Raw genomic sequence first — 15,663 nt, 5'->3', positions numbered from 1 at the left:
ACAGCATTCATTTTAAGTAGATTCAAATTAAGCAGTTCTCACAGCCAATACATACACGTACAGTATATGTATATATATATACTGTATATATATCATTACTGATATATCATTACTGTAATTTTTTTTTATTTTGGAATTTCTTAAGTGTATGGTGACATTGAATTAGAATTCCATATAATTAAAACTATTTTTATTATAGTTAAAAATTCACAAACATTTTTCATTTAGTCAAAATAATTGACTAAAATGCATCTAGCAGCTAGCCAGTCTGCAGTTATTTTTGAGCAAGTAGTTCGTACTGAAGAATCCATGTGCATTTCATCGGAGAGCGACAATGCTGACAGCTGCTTTAGGGTGTGCAAATCTTTACTGAAAAAGAATTGATCAAAAATATGACAAAGTCAGAGATACTTGTTTTTTCACAGAATTTATTGATCACGTAACACATTTCACTGCACATACGGTGGTAGTATCACTTGCAGAGAGAAGTCACACACATTATGATTTGAATGCGTAATTCTAGGATATTCAACAAGTGCACTTAAGTCCAGAACTAAAACACAAGCATGTGGGAAAATGCTAAGGTTGATTTTGAGACAGGGTCGCACCGTGGCCTGGTGGTGAGCATATGGCCACACAGTCAGGAGATTGGGAAGATTTGGGTTCAAATCTCCGTTTGGCATCTCTGTGTGGAGTTGTATGTTCTCAAAAGACAAAGGTTGTGATTTTACAAGAATAATGTAATGTTACCAGAATTATTTATTTTACAAGAATAAAGTCGTAATAGTCCAGAAAAACCTTTTAGGATTAAAAAAAAAGTTGTAATATTACAGTAATTTCATCATAAGGTGTTATATATGTCATTTTTATAAGACTTGCATTTATGGAATGAAGTCATAATATTACAAGAAAAAAGAATTCAACTTGAATCTTGTACTATTATGGGATTTTTCATGTACAACTTGATTTTATTTTTAGCAACTTTATGACCTTTTTCCTCTTAATTTTATATTTTTTCCCCAAATACTCCTGAGTGCTGAATTACATTAGGGTGGGCGGGGATGTAGCAGCCAAGAGTGCTTTGCTCGCACGGTGCCATGCAAAACATGTTTGCCCTCATTGCATTATTATCTCTTAATACAGCAGGTGCCATACTCTCATAAAGAACTGGCTTAGGAAGCTAAAATCACAATAACAACAAAAAGAAGGTACAGCGTGTGAAAATATATGTTCTCCCCGTGCGTGCGTGGGTTTTCCTCCGGGTACTCCGGGCCCACATTCTAAAAACATGCATGTTAGGTTAATTGGCGAAAATTGTCCATAGGTATGAATGTGAGAGTGAATGATTGTTTGTCTACATGTGCCCTGTGATTGACTGGTGACCAGTCCAGGGTGTAACCCGCCTCTCGCCTGAAGTCAGCTGGGACAGGCTCCAGCATACCCGCGAACCTAGTGAGGATAAGCGGCATAGAAAATGGATGGATGATTTTGAGATGATGGCTTATGTATTCATACTAGTAAAGAACTGAAATGAAAAATTAATATTCTGTCAGTGTATTCCCAAAAAAAACATTTACAAAGTGCATTCAACATAAGGGACAGACGCATCATAAAAAACAACTACAGGTATCGTTAGCCCATTTAACACCAGTGCACTTTTAATGACAATGAGCTGGTACTTGGGAGGCAGTTTATATGAAGTACTTACAAGTAGGGATGCTCCGATCGATCGGCCACTGAACAATATCGGCCGATTTCCGTAAAAAACACGTGATTGGTGTATGCCAATAAACGCCTTTCAAAGCCAATCACAAAACCCCATCGGCGTGCGGCGGCAAATCCTGCATGTCTGCCGTGTCACGTAGGGTTGCCAACAAAATGACGCGTCTCGTATTAAGCTTGACACAGACTACGGCAATCGGTGCCAGCGTGTTTGATCACTCCCTTAACAAACCTATTGCTGTTCGATTATTCTTGAAGCTTTGTTTACACGCTTTTGCCTGGCTGTCACAAGCTGTACTTTGCATTCGTGGCAGTTAGCGAGCTAACTGCAGCTAGGAAAAGAACAAACACAGCAAAGCGAGTGTCAGTGCATCTGCATCATATTGATGACAATTGGAGACCCCTGCAACCTGGACACAAGATATTTATTTGTATTATTTTGTTCTGTTCATTTTGTTATCTTGGGTTAAAAAAATCATTAAACAATTTATTTCCCATGTATTCGTATTACTCAAAAACATAAATCAAATTAAATTCAGGTTTGTGTCAAATGGTACAAAAATTGTTTTTCACAAATAAAGGCAAAAAAAAGATAATCCGCCCACACGTTTTGTTTTTTTAAATAATTGGAATTGTCTAACGGCGCCCCTGACCAATACCGCTCATCATAAATAAATCGAAAAAATGTGCTGGAATCGACAACATAAAACCCTGATCGCAGCATCCCTACTTATAAGTGGGATTTGTATAGTACAGTTCAATTGTAAAACTGTACAAGAGAGCAAAAACAACACCTGTCTGATCGAGATTTTACAATATTCAGGAGTTTGCATTTCAACAATATCAGCAACAAACAGGTGCTGTGAGAAGTGCAGATGGTAAAAACTAACATAACTGCACAAACAAAAACTTTTCTGGAATTTTACAATAATAAAATTGTAATATTCAAGCAAAAAAATGGGAAAAAGTTATCATTTTATCAGAATATTACCAGATATTTTTTATGGATGACAAAGTCGTATTATTGCAACAAGAAAATCCCAATTTTACAAGATTAAAGTTGTGATGTTACTTTTCTGTAATATTAGTAAAGTTGTAATTTTATGTGAAAAACGCCATCATTTTAGCACAATAAAGTCAATTTATTGAGAGGAAATAAATCACTACATGTCACGGGAATTAAGGTATAACATTACGAGAAATAAAGTCATAATTTTACCACAACAAAGTCATACTATTACAAGAAAAAAGTCAAATTATTACACAAATTAAGTTGTAATATGATGTGGGAAAAAGTCGCCATTTTACAACACGTCATAATAAAGTCACAGTATTAGAATGGTCATAAAATTACGAGAAAAACACTGAAGTCAAACTATTACAAAAGACAAAGGTTGTCGTTTTACAAGAATAACGTAATGTTACCAGGATTTTTTATTTTACAAGAATGAAGTCGTAATAGTCCAGAAAAACCTTTTAAGATTAAAAAAAACAAAAAAAAAGCTGTAATATTGTTATAGTATTACAGTAATTATTATAAGACTTGCATTTATGTAACAAAGTCATAATATTACAAGAAAAGAAACTTTGACATTCACTCGTTAAAAATTTCTACTTTAATCTTGTACTATTTTGGGATTTTCCATGTACAACTTGATTTTCTTCTTAGCGATTTTATGACCTTTTTCCTCATAATTTTATATTTTTTCCCAAACACTCCCGAGTGCTGAATTACATCGGGGTGGGCAAGGATGTAAAAGAGCGTGCTTTGCTTGCACGGTGCCATGCAAAACCTGTTTGCTCTTATTGCATTATTATCTCTTAATACAGCAGGTGCTATCCTCTCATTAAGAACTGGCTTAGGAAGCTAAAAATCACAATAACAACAAAAAGTAGGTACAGGGTGTGAAAATATATACACTCTTTAGCAGCTGATAACTCAAATGCTTGTTTTTTCTTTGCAGATTAACCCCTTTAAAATGAATGATGGCAGCCAGACTAAACTTTGAAGAAAGGAAATTCATTCTAAAAAGTGTGAATGCGCGAAAATACCAAGGGAATTGTTTCGTGATGTGTGCCGTTTCCATTGCTTCGTGTTGTCAGCAGTGTCTGGACCAGAACGGATGTCAGTTTGAGAACAGGCAGTGCTAAACAATAAAATTAGCTTTGTAAATTCAATTACATTTTGAAAATTGAATGAATTATAATACGCACCTAGTTTACAGTTATTTAAAGTGTGTATACATTTTTTTGGGGACACCCTGTATATACGTTGATGTATTCAGTGCTCAACAATGTGGAGTGCAAATAAAATGACTTAGACCAGTGGTTCTCAAACTTTTTACACACAAGTACCACCTCAGGAATATTTTGCCACCGTTGTTGCTAGCTCTACTTGCCATATTAATTTAAATTCAAACATGTGGCTTGAAAGTTCAATACGAAATTAAATGTCACAGATTTGGGGTTAATAGATTTGCATTTTTATGATTATTTAATTATAGATTTTTTTTTAATGTTATTTTTACTTTTTAAAAATCTTGAGTGTTCCTGCGCACCACTACATGGAGCCCGCGTACCACCAGTGGTACTTGTACCACAGTTTGAGAATCTGACATACATGTATAAAAGCTTGTAATACACAGTACTTGTCAGCACGTTAGTATTGATTGACTAAATATGAGCCACATTCGTGGAGGTTGCTTAGGATATCAGCATTACTGTTATGTACACGTGCAGCTATACTGTACTATGATGGAGGGCTGAAAGTCCTTACTGGAGCAGGAGCATGCTGGACACGAGCATCAGCAGAGTCGGGAAAAGCTGTGGCGCCCAGAGGCTCAGAGGACTGCTGCGACTCCACTGGACCTGCTGCTCAGCTTTGCGCTCCTCTAGGAAGCGCTCCGAGTAGACCATGTACTCTTCCACACAGCGCCTCGCCTTCATCTGCTCCACAAGCGACGGGTAGCCTATCTCCTCAATGCTCACCGTGTCGTCGTCCTCTTGCCCACCAGGTGTGGATGCGTTGTTGCCCTGGTCTTTCAGGAGGTCCGTCCTGTTCATGCATTTCCCCATGAAGTTGTCATATGTCTCCGCCCGCGGGGGAAGCTTATAGACGTAGTCGCGACCAAAGTCCTTCTCGTCGGTGGAGCGTGACCCGTAACGGCGGTACATGTAGTTGTTGTAGTAGTACTCCTCTTCGGGGTTACGAAAGGAGAAGTGCGGTCGAGGGAAGCGCCCGAGTCCGTACCCAACGGCCATACCAGCTACGGCACCGACGCCAGCTGCCATGATGGCTTTCTTGGCAAAACCGCTAGATTTGGGTTTGTAGCCCATCCTCTGGACAGATTGAGAAAATGGGGACCCTCCCATCCCGTGACCGCCGTATCCATAAGCACCTCCCCCAATGTGAGGACTCAGGATCTTATTATTTGGGTTACCTTGAGGGTAACCCCACCCCTGCCCTCCTGCAGCTGGGTAGCCTCCCCTGTTTGGGTAGCCTCCGGCAGCTGGGTAGCCTCCGGCAGCTGGGTAGCCTCCTCCAACTGGGTATCCACCCCTGTTTGGGTAACCCCCTCCAGCTGGGTACCCTCCAGCTGGGTAGCCACCCCTGTTTGGGTAGCCCCCTCCAGCAGCTGGATAGCTGCCCCCAGCAGCTGGGTAGCTCCCTCCAGCTGGGTAGCCACCCCTGTTTGGGTAGCCCCCTCCAGCGGCTGGGTACCCTCCTCCAGCCGGGTACTGGTTTGGATATCCTTGGTTGGTACTACCTCTGCCTGGGTACTGGTTAGGATAGCTGCCTCCTGCTGGGTATCCTCCAGCTGCTGGATATTGATTACCTCTTCCAGGGTTCTGGTTGGGGTATCCGCCTGCGGCTGGATAGCCCCCCGCAGGGTTCTGGTTTGGATAACCACCTCCCGGGTTCTGGTTCGGATAACCCCCAGGATTGTTTCGTCCTGGAGACTGGTTGGGATAATTACCGACTCCTGGGTTACTAGGTTGATTTTGTCTGGGATAACTTGCTCCTGTGTTTCTGTTGCCCGCCCCTGGGTAACTTCCACCAGAGGGGTACGGATTGGTGTTCCGATTGGAAGAGCTTCCAGGATTAGAGCTGGACGGTTTGGACTGCGTCCCGCCCCGATTACTCCAAGATGATGTGGATTTGCGGCCACCGCTGCTGCCCCCCCCTCTCTTGGCCCATGTGGACTGAGTGCTTAGGAGACACACGACGAGGAACAACACAAAAGCCACCTGGCGCCACCTCTTCATCATGGCCCTGAAAAGAAGATAGATAATTACAAAAAATATAATCTACAGAGTGTCCTAATTTTTTACATGACTGTAAATGATGATGATGATGATAATTTGTGGTGCTCCCTATAGGTTGGGGTCAAAATGCTTTCAAAGACATGAAGTAGTAATCTGGAAGAAACAAACGTCTACATCAATGACAATCTGCGCATCTGACAAAACGCAATGCTGACATCGCCAAGAAGGCACGCGACTTAAGGAAGCAGGGGAAAATTCAAGGCAACGCCAACTTCAAAATCTACATCAAGTTAAATAGAGGACCGGAGGAAGCCAAAGTACTTGTTGTTAATGGCATTTAAAAAAATGGACATACTGAAGATTACATCACGTCGACTACAGGGAAAATAAAGACATAACCCACAACGACTTAATGCAACTTTGAAGTCAACATCCTCAATGTTGTATTTTGTTTTATAATGTTTTACCAATTCAAATGTATTCCTCATTATTATTCCCAATCTATCATTTTTCAGACGCAGGGATAAATTTCAATCTTATTGTAGACCTGCCAACGTATATGAATTTATCATACACAGCATGCAATTTGACACTTAAATACGCTTGTATGCGTCAGTGTTCTCCGTTTCGTTAAATTTCTCTGGTTTCAGATTCGAGTTTAAATAAATAAATAGATACATATATCAGTTTCTCAATCGTATTTCAAACCGAGGGGGAGGCGAAAACATTTCTGTCCCTCGGTGGAGTCATGACAGAAAATAATGGGAGAACCACTGGCTTTCAGGGACAGTAATAGTATGACATCATTTTCCTATAATGTTATTTAATTGGTTGCCCAGAAGAGCTCATCTTTCCCATTAATTTAATTATAATCATGCACAAGGCTTATATCCGTTCCTTACTAGAAAATAAACCCACATGTCTGTTTCTATGTATTACCATATAGCCAGTAGCGCCGTTAACCACTATAATAAATAATACGAATACCGGGATATAGCATGTCGACATCATCCTCATAGAACCACATAACTTAGTAATAGAGTGTTACCTGAACAGTGCCTTACGATGAGAAGACGGCTAAATTCGATTATTTGGTGTTAATTTCCAGATAACTTGTTGTTGTCGTCCTTTTATTCTCCAACTGCGCCAAGGAGGGGTGGGTCTCGGCTACTGGGTACGTTCGGTTTTGTACACAACCCAGACCAAGAATGACTGGAGAAACGGTGACCTTTACATAGAAATTTTCTTCGTCTACACTTTTTGTGTCAAAATGCTTAAAATTGTATTCTTTTATTAAATGAAATAATTTTGCAAACCGTCTGAGTAAATGCAGTTATATGGTTTCGACAAAGATCATACTGTACGCCCAGTGTAGTAAAACAAGCACATATGTGACGCATGCGCACTTTCACAGAACAGCGCTGAAAGCAGGTTGAAAGATGGTACACTTGTTTTTGTATACAATATAGGGCAGAATGGCGGTGAGGCAACGGTGACCTTCACACAAAACATTGTTTGTGTGCAATTTTTACGCTAAATTGTTGCATTTTTACTTTATTACTTGTATGGTAATGAGTAAACACAGTTATATGTTTTGGGCAAATTTCCAGTTGTTAAAAATTTCTAGTGTAATAAAACAAGCGAACATGTGACGCATGCGCAGTTTCACTGGATGCTGTGCTTCGCGACTCTCTATTGGCTGACGTTTTGGCTGTGACATCACTATGGTAAACGGCCAAGTTCCCGTATGTACCCTGGTACACAACAGTGGCAAGATGTCTGAACGGCGAGTACCCAGTGGAGGAACCTTGCACACACAACACACTGCGACAAAGAGCCAACAGCAGCGCCGTGGGGTTTAATGCCAGTTTTGAAAGCAAGGGGCTGCGTTAGGATTTCTCAGAAACGCCTGCCGCGAATGGGTGGATAAAAGACACTTGTCCTGGACTTGATCCGAAGTATCTGACCAAGGACCGTGTGGTGAGAGGGGCTTACACTCAGACGGGAGTCGAGCGGGCTACTTCTCCCTGTGGGATGTTATCCGTACTGTCTTATGGCAGACTGGTTGCCAGGGCTGTCCTTGGTGGACTCTCGCAGACGGACGGTCGGGACTACAGCCTGGTCACCGCCAGTTATGGCTTCGGCAAGGACTTTCGTAAGGGGATACTCAAAAAAGGGATGTGCTACGGAGACGACGCCTGCTTCATTGCTCGGAACAAGAGCGCAGATGTTTTGGGTAAGCTCACCCGACTGACCGGGCCGTACCCGGGTGACCTTCCCTACACGTGGAGTGACCCCCATGATGAAAACACAACAGCCTCCACCCTGTCAGGTCACACAACCTTAACTTCCCACCTAGTCGCCACCGTCTAACATTATTAGTTCATTTTATAACAACACATTAACTGCAGCCATGTTGTTTGAGCAGCATTAACTTGTTCTCGCTGGGTACACGGAATGACCTTTCACCTACTTTGGCCCCAACTTAATAAAAGGGACGGTATTAAACGCGTTTAATCGGGAGATGTAGATTCACAAGACTAAAAATGCCCAACATCGACATAAACACAAAATTGCACATGTATGACTGAAAATAACAATGTCTTACAAAGGTCAGAATGGTTGAGCATGGGGGCAGCCATTTTGCTAACAGTTAGCCAGCTTAGCTCCAAGTACTTTGCTTTGTCCACGCCGTGGGGAAAAGCAAAGCGAAATGATTCTAAATGGAAATTAAACCACATGGGTGCCAGTTGGGCTTCGCCCCATCGTGCTTGTTAAATGTTTTAAACAATAAAACGGTGGTAAGTTATAAATATAAAGTACAGCTGTATATGTCAGTGTGATAAACACCATGAATGTATGCAGATGAGATGGACACTTTTTTTTCCTCGTAAGAAAGGTTAAAGCAATGTATAGTGCATATCATGCTGTAACTAAATCATTTTGTCATTATAGGCTTGCAAAAAGGGTAAACCGATTCTACATACTCTAACCATGTTTTTTGTATCTTAAATGCTTAAATCCTAAATAGTTGAGTGTTTCATAAAGCTGTATTGCTGTTTTTGATGTACATATTAAGTCATTGTAGTGTTTTGACCCTTCTGCACATGCAAGGGGAGATGAAGGATAAAAAGCAACAATGTCATGTTACCACCTAACAATCAAAGCACTTACTAGACTTCCACTCAGAGACTATGGCCCCCTCTTTTCCTCAAATAAAGTTACCCATTTGTCTCAACAGGTGTAGCAGATGGTGTCGGGGGCTGGCGGGACTACGGTGTCGACCCGTCTCAATTCTCTGCCACACTGATGAGAACATGCGAACGGCTGGTAAAGGAGGGACGCTTTACTCCCAGCAATCCAGTGGGCATCCTCACCTCTGGCTACTATGAGCTCCTACAGAACAAAGTACCCCTTCTCGGTGAGTCTTGGTCACACTTATATACTCATGTACAAAACTATGCAGAAATACCTTTGTGGTATTTACTCACCAACAGAAAGGACTAGGCATATGTGTGTGGCAAGGTGTTCATTAGGAGAAGACCTTCATTTTTACAAATACCTTTTTGTAATAATATGAAATATAATTTTCCCACACATAACAATGCTGACTAAAATATTAGTACAACAATTATGGTAGTATGCATAAAATATAAAGAACATAAAGAAGTTTTTTTTGTCTTGTCCTTTTTTTTTCTCAACCTGCCTAAAAAAAATCCAGTGGCATTCCCGTGTGGACAGGGCCTTAAAACATGACGCATGGTGTCATCAGATGAAAGTTAATTACAAGGATGTAATCTGTTTTTTTTCTAATGAGTGGGGGGAAAAAAGACATCTGTTTGAGGTGCAGCGTTATTTATGCACATCAAAAAGGCACCCGTCGATTAAAATGGAAGAAATACGTTAACATGTCAGGGGTAGAGTATTGGCCTTATTAGATGACATGCACATTGTATTTAATGTATAATGGAGTGCAAATGTTATTATATGCAAACTGTTGTTTTGTATGTATTTTTTTAAATATATATTAATGGTTTGAGCAAGATGAGGCATTGTCTATTCATGCATGCTGAGCTCTTGACCCCGGACCTTTTTAGGGGGTTCAGGGATGTAAGTTACACCGCAGGAGGAGTCAAACATGACACCACTGTCACATTTCATCAGAGACGTTGTCCATCTGCCACACTTGTCACCACATTTGTCAAGTAGCCTGTTTTTTGCTTTTTTTCAAGAATGATGTGTAGAGATGAATGTCACACCTAAGGCTACTGCAATGTTTGCTTTTTTCCTGTTTTGCTTCAAGGACACTTTTTTTTTTTTTTATGAATCCACTGTCTAATGGTCTGTACATCACCCGCAGGGAGCAGCACCGCCTGCATTGTCGTCCTAGACCGACGGAGTCACCGGCTCCACACGTGTAACCTCGGCGACTCGGGCTTCCTGGTGGTGCGGGGTGGGGAGGTGGTGCACCGCTCGGACGAGCAGCAGCACTACTTCAACACGCCCTTCCAGCTGTCCATCGCCCCACCAGGGTCTGAGGGGGTGGTGCTCAGTGATAGGTGGGTGCTCGTGCCGCCGTGACCCGTGTCAGAGTTCAGTTTTTACAAGTGTCACTTTGCTTATGTTGTGCTGAACCGCTGCTGAACTACACCAATCACACCGAAGTTCATGCTTCCATTATAGCTTACCATGAATACTGTTTACAGCCTCTCCCTCTGGCAGACAGCTACAGAACCTGCAACATGATATTTGAATAATTCATGTAGTTTTTTCATTTGAACTGCTTGTGCAATGTCAGTTGTGCAAATCCTTAAATATATACACACACAAGCTTTGGCTTACAAATGAGTTTCCAGCAGATGCTTTAAGGTTAGTTTTTTTTTAGCACTCAAGGCTTAATGGCCTACAAAAATGTACCCGGTCGCGTGGTATATCAGTTAAAAATAAACACCTCAAGAAGAAGGTCTGTAAAGGTTTCAGGCTTCATAAATCTGCAGTTATGACGCCAGCAAGTCAGCGTTAACATGCTCAAGATTAGACAGTGGAAACAAGCAGTAATGATACCGTAAGATCTAGTTTCACTTTCGTATGATGGTGCATCCTTTTTTTTCCCTCTCTAGTCCAGACGCAGCTGACAGCTCCTCTTTTGACGTGCAGCTCGGTGACATCATCCTGACGGCCACGGACGGCCTCTTTGACAACATGCCTGACTATATGATCCTTCAGGAGCTTAAAAAGCTCAAGGTGAGACTTTTTACTTTAACTACTACTCTTGTAGTTGCTGGGTGTGGGTCTGCAAAAGCAAATAACCGCTGGGGTTTCTTTAAAAAAAAAAAAAAACCAAAAAAACAGCCCACTTGCTGTAACAGCTATGGCTATAAGCAACTTCCTGATTTAGTTTTATCAACTTCACAGGATGAAAGTAGCTGCATTTTACATATCATGAGTGGTCAGCATTCAGCAGCTTTTTGTACCTCTATATGCGCTTTAAATACTCAGTTGTTTGTGTGAAACACATCCAAGTTAAAGCTTCATTGTGCTCTAGCGTCACGGCTGGCTCCAAACCCTCAAGTGGATTTTCACATGCACCTCCAAAAAAATTCTAACCTTGCGTCGACACGACACAGACCGCGGTGATGTGATTTGTCAGCATTTTTTCATTTCTATGTTTTCCCTCCCACGAAAGCACCATTTAAAAACAATAAGAGACCTCTGCCTCGACTCGTTCAGGGCTCGCACAAACCACCTTTGTGAACGTCTTTGTGTTTTAGACCACGTATAATAAAAGTGACTGTTTCAAAAAGAATAGGTCCAGCTACAACAACGATCTGGATGTTGCTTTAAAAGTCGCCATCGTTGACTAGTTTTACACAGAAAGCACAGGAAGTCAATGAGTTGTGTTTGGTCACTCTCAGGAAAACGCTGCCGCTAGTGTTTTGGCAGTTGGCAATTGCAAGTCACGTGTTGATCCCACACTGAAGAGCATAACAGTATCAAGACGCTGTCAAGATGGCCGGCGTAGGGACTACGCTGAAGCCTTTACAGTTGCTGTACTGTTGTTTATAGTGAACTCATGAACTATTACTGTTAGTTGAGCAGTTTGATCATTATCACTATTTGGACATTGGTTCTGTTGCTGCTGCGCTGTAACAATATTCAGTGTACTTAGTAAAGCACCATGTGTTCAAAGAGAGCTTTCTCATGCACTCCAAATTATTATTATTCAAGTTATGTTATGAGTTTTAAAATGTAGTCAATATCACTCAAGTTATTATCACTCGCAAGTTATTGTCTGCTTCCAATTAACACCCAGTCCTCTTTGTGGTTTTAGAAAACACCCCAGCTATAATTAAGCATGTGTGGTATGTCTGGCTTCATAAACGATCTATCTCTCTATCTTTTCAGGCCACAAACTATGACAGCATTCTGCAGACCGCACAGAGTATAGCAAAGCAAGCGCACGACCTCGCCTACGATCCCAACTACATGTCCCCTTTTGCACAGTTTGCATGCGACAACGGCCTGAATGTACGAGGTAAGCGTGTTCCTCAGATGACTCTAACGCTTACCTTATATAGTAAACATTCATTCACCTTTGTATACTACAAACATTTAAGATGCTTAACTTGTATCCTCTGCTCACATCTCGTTTGCTCTGCAGGAGGGAAGCCAGACGATATCACTGTGCTGCTGTCCATTGTGGCTGAATACACTGACTAGTGTGTGTGTGTGTGTCTGTGTGTGTGTGTGTGTGTGTGTGTGTGTGTGTGACTCCACCCTCCCTCCACCTGTGACCCTCCAAAATGAGGGTCGGTCTTGACGTCCACTCATGTACATATTATACTGGGTTTCTTCCTCTGTTGCGTTTTGGTGGTGAGCGTTTAAAAGGGAAGTGTGCAGCATGTATTCATGTTGATTGTGACATAGAAGGGAGCTGAGAATCCAATTGGTTGTTGTTTGTGTCAGAGCCTTTCAAATCAGTGTACAAAAGGGGTCTAATGAGGAGTAGTAAACCATGGAAGCTGATGTCAAGGACAATGGGATGTTTGGGAATGGGAATGTTGTAAGCGTTAACTTATACCTAGCCTGTCGCTAACTAGCTTAGCCCTCGGCGGAAACTGAAGAGAAACCACAAGATGCAAAGGTTTTCTGACTTGTAAATAGGGTTTTATTTTTTTTGTTGTCTTTACTTTTTGTTAAAGCAAAGACTCTTGAGGAAGATGCATTGATGGATGATTTATCCCACACTTCTACTTCACACTGAAATCAGCATTTGCTGAGGAAAGAGTGGCTGTGTCTCAGTTTGTGCACTTATGCACTCAAAATGTAAAGTGTACGTATGGAAGTGTGCAAATTCAGATGCAGCCTGTGTGTGTGTATGTGCGTGTGCGCGCGCGCACGTGCGTGTGTGTGTGTGTGAGTATGAGTGATGTTTGATGTCCACATAGCTAACCCTAGCATCTGGTCATGCTTACGATTGTGCCGATATGTAGGTCAGGTGTGAATTTAAAGAGATGTCTATTTTTTTACAATGTTACGTGGTTTTAATGGTTAAGTGCTGTATTTCTTATTATAGTGGCTGTTTACTCAACTGCAGAGAGTACCTGGCATCACTAACAATGTGACATTTATTAGTGGGCAGGGCTTTTATTTTCCCTTTTTTTCTGCAAATAAATACATACAAAATTAGATTTAACCATTATAATATGTTTTATAGTTGTATAGCTGTGGTATTTGGGACAAAAAAACATCAGGTGTGTATTTGTTCCAATTTAGGGTTATCCAAAAGTGCGCCCCGAGGGCCATTTTCGACCCGCAGATTGTGTTTCATTGACCCGCTGCATCTTCTGAAAATGTATAATTAATTAATTATAAAGATTAATTATTAGATATTACACTAATAACTATTGGCTTTGTCACCCATAACATAAAAACTAAGATGTTAATAAAGGACATTAGAACAAGACACCAACCTGTATGACACACCCATCAATTAATTGAGGTGCGGCATCTATTAGAGTCCAAGCCACTATTTTAGGAAATGCACTAGTATAATTAGCTCTAGCAACAATTAGATAGGTTTGTCTATTTTATTTTTTTATTTGTGTCCTGCTTGTTTCCCATTTTGCTGCTTTTCTCTTCTTGTGTAATGTCATCATGGTGTGATTTACACCAATATGTTCACCATGATTGTAAATGTGTGCCGGCATTTAATCCTAAATGAATCCACAAGGACGTCTGTTCTACTGTTCTGCTCACTGCAGGCTGTTACGGTTTCAAAGCAGGCGCACCAAAGACGCATTTTGTCAAGACGCCTTGTTGACGTAAATAAACACCGTGAAGCAGCAATACTGTACATTTCCTGTGCTGAGGAAGGTTTTGTCTGTTTTCTTTTAAGTTGTATCTTTAAGCCAAAGAAGGAAAGCCATATAGAATGCATGTTAGGACCCCTGCTGTAAATTAACATTGTGTTGGTGGAGACCAATATTGTCACTGTTGTATGTGTATACTAGGAACTACACTCAACAAAAATATAAACACAAACACTTCGTTTTGCTCCCATTTTTCATGAGCTGAATTCAAAGATCAATTATTTTTTCTATGTACACAAAAGGCCTATCTCAAATGTTCACAAATCTGTGTTCGTGAGCACTTCTCCATTGGCGAGTTTGATAATCCACCTCGTGTGGCATATCAACATGACAAGACAGCATCACTAATGCACGTGTGTTCATGGGTTTATTTTAGTTCATCTCATGAAAATTGGGAGCAAAAACAAATGTGGTTTTATTTTTGCGGAGTGTATGTAGAAAGTTTTCCTGATTCAAAATAGTTTTTTCTACATTTGTCGGTGCTGTTCTCCTGGCATGGTTTGTCTGTGTACCATTAAATATTTTTTTTTGGAAATGTATAAATATAGGAGTTGTGTGTGTGACTGAAGGGGAGCACAGTTTCAGCCTTAAAACACTTTGCTAGACTTGTCATAAGAGGCCTTCCCCTGTCATTGCAAGCTTGTCTTTGTCCTTCATGTTGTCAGGTGTTGAATAAATGAAGTCTGCAACCCCACCCCCCAGAAAGCAAACCCCTGTCCTTCAGAGCAAAGGTGCTTCTGCCATCTTTATGGTATGATTGTCCTTTTTTCAATGTTTGTCTGAATTATACACCTGTCTTTGTGTAACAATGCAGGTCTCATTTATGTAAATGTTTTCAAAAAATGTCTGATATTTAAATGAAAATATATAGTATTTATACAAAAAAAACCTTGAGTGGATTAATTATTTAATGCTGTTGCAAGATTAGTTTTAATGGTAGTCTGTGACAATATTATTTTGTTTTGGATCATAGTCCTGCAGAACCCAAGTTCGTTACAGATTGAGGTCACAAACAGATGGACATGCGCCTTCAGGATTTTTCGGTAGACAGCATGTGAAAGAATGTGTTTCTATTGCTGTGAAGGTTTTGTTATGAAAATGTGCTAAACGCTCACACGTTTTCACGTGTGAGAATGTGATGTGACCATGAACGAGAGCAGCTGCAATTTGCAGCATCAGTTCAAACAAGAGCCTTGTTAGAGAAATCTATATATGTTATCACCCACTTTATAAATATATTGTTGTTGTACTCTTGTGCATAGAAGGGAGTAAGCAGGCCCTGTGAGGGGAATCAAAGGGATCA

General features: G+C 40.8%; 2 protein-coding genes across 2 annotated transcripts; one reads left to right on the top strand and one right to left on the bottom strand.

Moving 5' to 3' along the window:
- Positions 1 to 3,012: 3,012 nt before the first annotated feature.
- LOC129170333 (FHA domain-containing protein FhaA-like) lies at positions 3,013 to 7,359 on the bottom strand. Its single transcript, XM_054757763.1, has 2 exons — positions 7,037 to 7,359; positions 3,013 to 5,995 (listed from the first exon to the last, which is right to left on the bottom strand). Exon 2 carries the CDS (start codon positions 5,989 to 5,991, stop codon positions 4,495 to 4,497), a length of 1,497 nt encoding a protein of 498 aa, XP_054613738.1. The 5' UTR covers positions 5,992 to 5,995; positions 7,037 to 7,359; the 3' UTR covers positions 3,013 to 4,494.
- Positions 7,360 to 7,728: 369 nt separating this feature from the next.
- Positions 7,729 to 15,238, top strand: LOC129170487 (protein phosphatase PTC7 homolog). The gene is made up of 6 exons (XM_054758141.1): positions 7,729 to 8,224; positions 9,230 to 9,409; positions 10,349 to 10,547; positions 11,109 to 11,232; positions 12,394 to 12,523; positions 12,650 to 15,238. The coding sequence occupies exons 1-6, from the start codon at positions 8,023 to 8,025 to the stop codon at positions 12,706 to 12,708; spliced, it is 894 nt and encodes a 297-aa protein (XP_054614116.1). The 5' UTR covers positions 7,729 to 8,022; the 3' UTR covers positions 12,709 to 15,238.
- The last annotated feature ends 425 nt before the right edge of the window (positions 15,239 to 15,663 follow it).

The sequence above is a fragment of the Dunckerocampus dactyliophorus genome, chromosome 17 (genome assembly GCF_027744805.1).
Source record: "Dunckerocampus dactyliophorus isolate RoL2022-P2 chromosome 17, RoL_Ddac_1.1, whole genome shotgun sequence".
In the NCBI taxonomy this organism is placed as follows: domain Eukaryota; kingdom Metazoa; phylum Chordata; class Actinopteri; order Syngnathiformes; family Syngnathidae; genus Dunckerocampus; species Dunckerocampus dactyliophorus.
Note: the sequence above shows the minus strand (reverse complement) of the source record. Positions and strands in the feature narration are given on the sequence as shown.

Bases quoted from the DNA above. Each gene is read 5' to 3' on its own strand.
- LOC129170333 (XM_054757763.1), bottom strand. From the start codon at position 5,991: ATGATGAAGAGGTGGCGCCAGGTGGCTTTTGTGTTGTTCCTCGTCGTG.
- LOC129170487 (XM_054758141.1), top strand. From the start codon at position 8,023: ATGTTATCCGTACTGTCTTATGGCAGACTGGTTGCCAGGGCTGTCCTT. The intron at 9,410-10,348 runs GTGAGTCTTGGT...CATCACCCGCAG, and splicing joins GAACAAAGTACCCCTTCTCG to GGAGCAGCACCGCCTGCATT. The intron at 12,524-12,649 runs GTAAGCGTGTTC...TTTGCTCTGCAG, and splicing joins CAACGGCCTGAATGTACGAG to GAGGGAAGCCAGACGATATC.